This window comes from Otolemur garnettii, unplaced genomic scaffold, assembly GCF_000181295.1.
Source record: "Otolemur garnettii isolate 467f Iridium unplaced genomic scaffold, OtoGar3 scaffold00112, whole genome shotgun sequence".
NCBI lineage: Eukaryota > Metazoa > Chordata > Mammalia > Primates > Galagidae > Otolemur > Otolemur garnettii.
The window spans coordinates 2,015-2,773 of NW_003852507.1; the positions used below are offsets into that span (position 1 = coordinate 2,015).

Consider the following 759-nt stretch of genomic DNA (forward strand, 5'->3'; position numbering starts at 1 on the left):
TGCACTCCAGCCTGGGTGACAGAGTGAGACCCTATCTCAGGAAAAAAAAAAAATCCCTGACCTCCTATTCTCCCCACACCGTGTATGGTAATCACAGCAGTTTGTGCTTCACACTTGGGAGGCCGGGCTCTGGGAGAAGGGGAAGGGACACCTGGACAGCTCAGACTGCTCACCCTTGCCACAGCTGTCTCTAGCAGGGAAGGCACAGAGACAGATGCTCGTTAGACGCTTGACCTCCAAACTGTCTCAGACAGCTTGGGTTTTCCACTCCAGAGATGCCCTGGTGACCAGTGTGGTGAACTGCATGACGAGCTTTGTTTCGGGATTCGTCATCTTCACAGTGCTGGGGTACATGGCTGAGATGAGGAATGAAGATGTGTCTGAGGTGGCCAAAGATGCAGGTAAGACCTTGGGTTCTGTTGAGATCCCCTGCTTCTACCAAATTGCTTGGCTTCAAATCTTTACAAATATATAGCTTTGAAATTACTTCCAAATGTTGCCGTAAATTTTGCAAAGATTTGAGAGAAACAATGTTCTTTCTATACACTTAGGTCATGTGGGGATTGGGTCTTTGGTGCTCAGGACTGGGGGCTTCAAAAACCTGTGGGCTTGAAAATGTGTCTTAGATGACAGCAGTAAAACCAGCGAATTTGGGACCTGTAATTGGTGTTACAGTAGCTACAAGTGTCCTAAGCAAATAATCACTTCTCATTGGAATTGCTCCTTGAAGAAAAATAAAATGTAGCCAACATGGTCACA

General features: G+C 46.6%; 1 protein-coding gene across 1 annotated transcript in view; it reads left to right on the plus strand.

Annotated features, from left to right (window-relative positions):
- Positions 1-273: 273 nt before the first annotated feature.
- The window catches only part of LOC100942953 (sodium-dependent serotonin transporter), a gene marked incomplete at its 5' end in the record, with an annotated part of 17,502 nt that continues 17,016 nt past the window's right edge, over positions 274-759 (plus strand). Inside the window, one exon of the mRNA XM_012809719.1 lies at positions 274-401. Within this exon, the coding sequence (XP_012665173.1) occupies positions 274-401 (128 nt within the window). The remainder of the gene's footprint in view (positions 402-759) is intronic.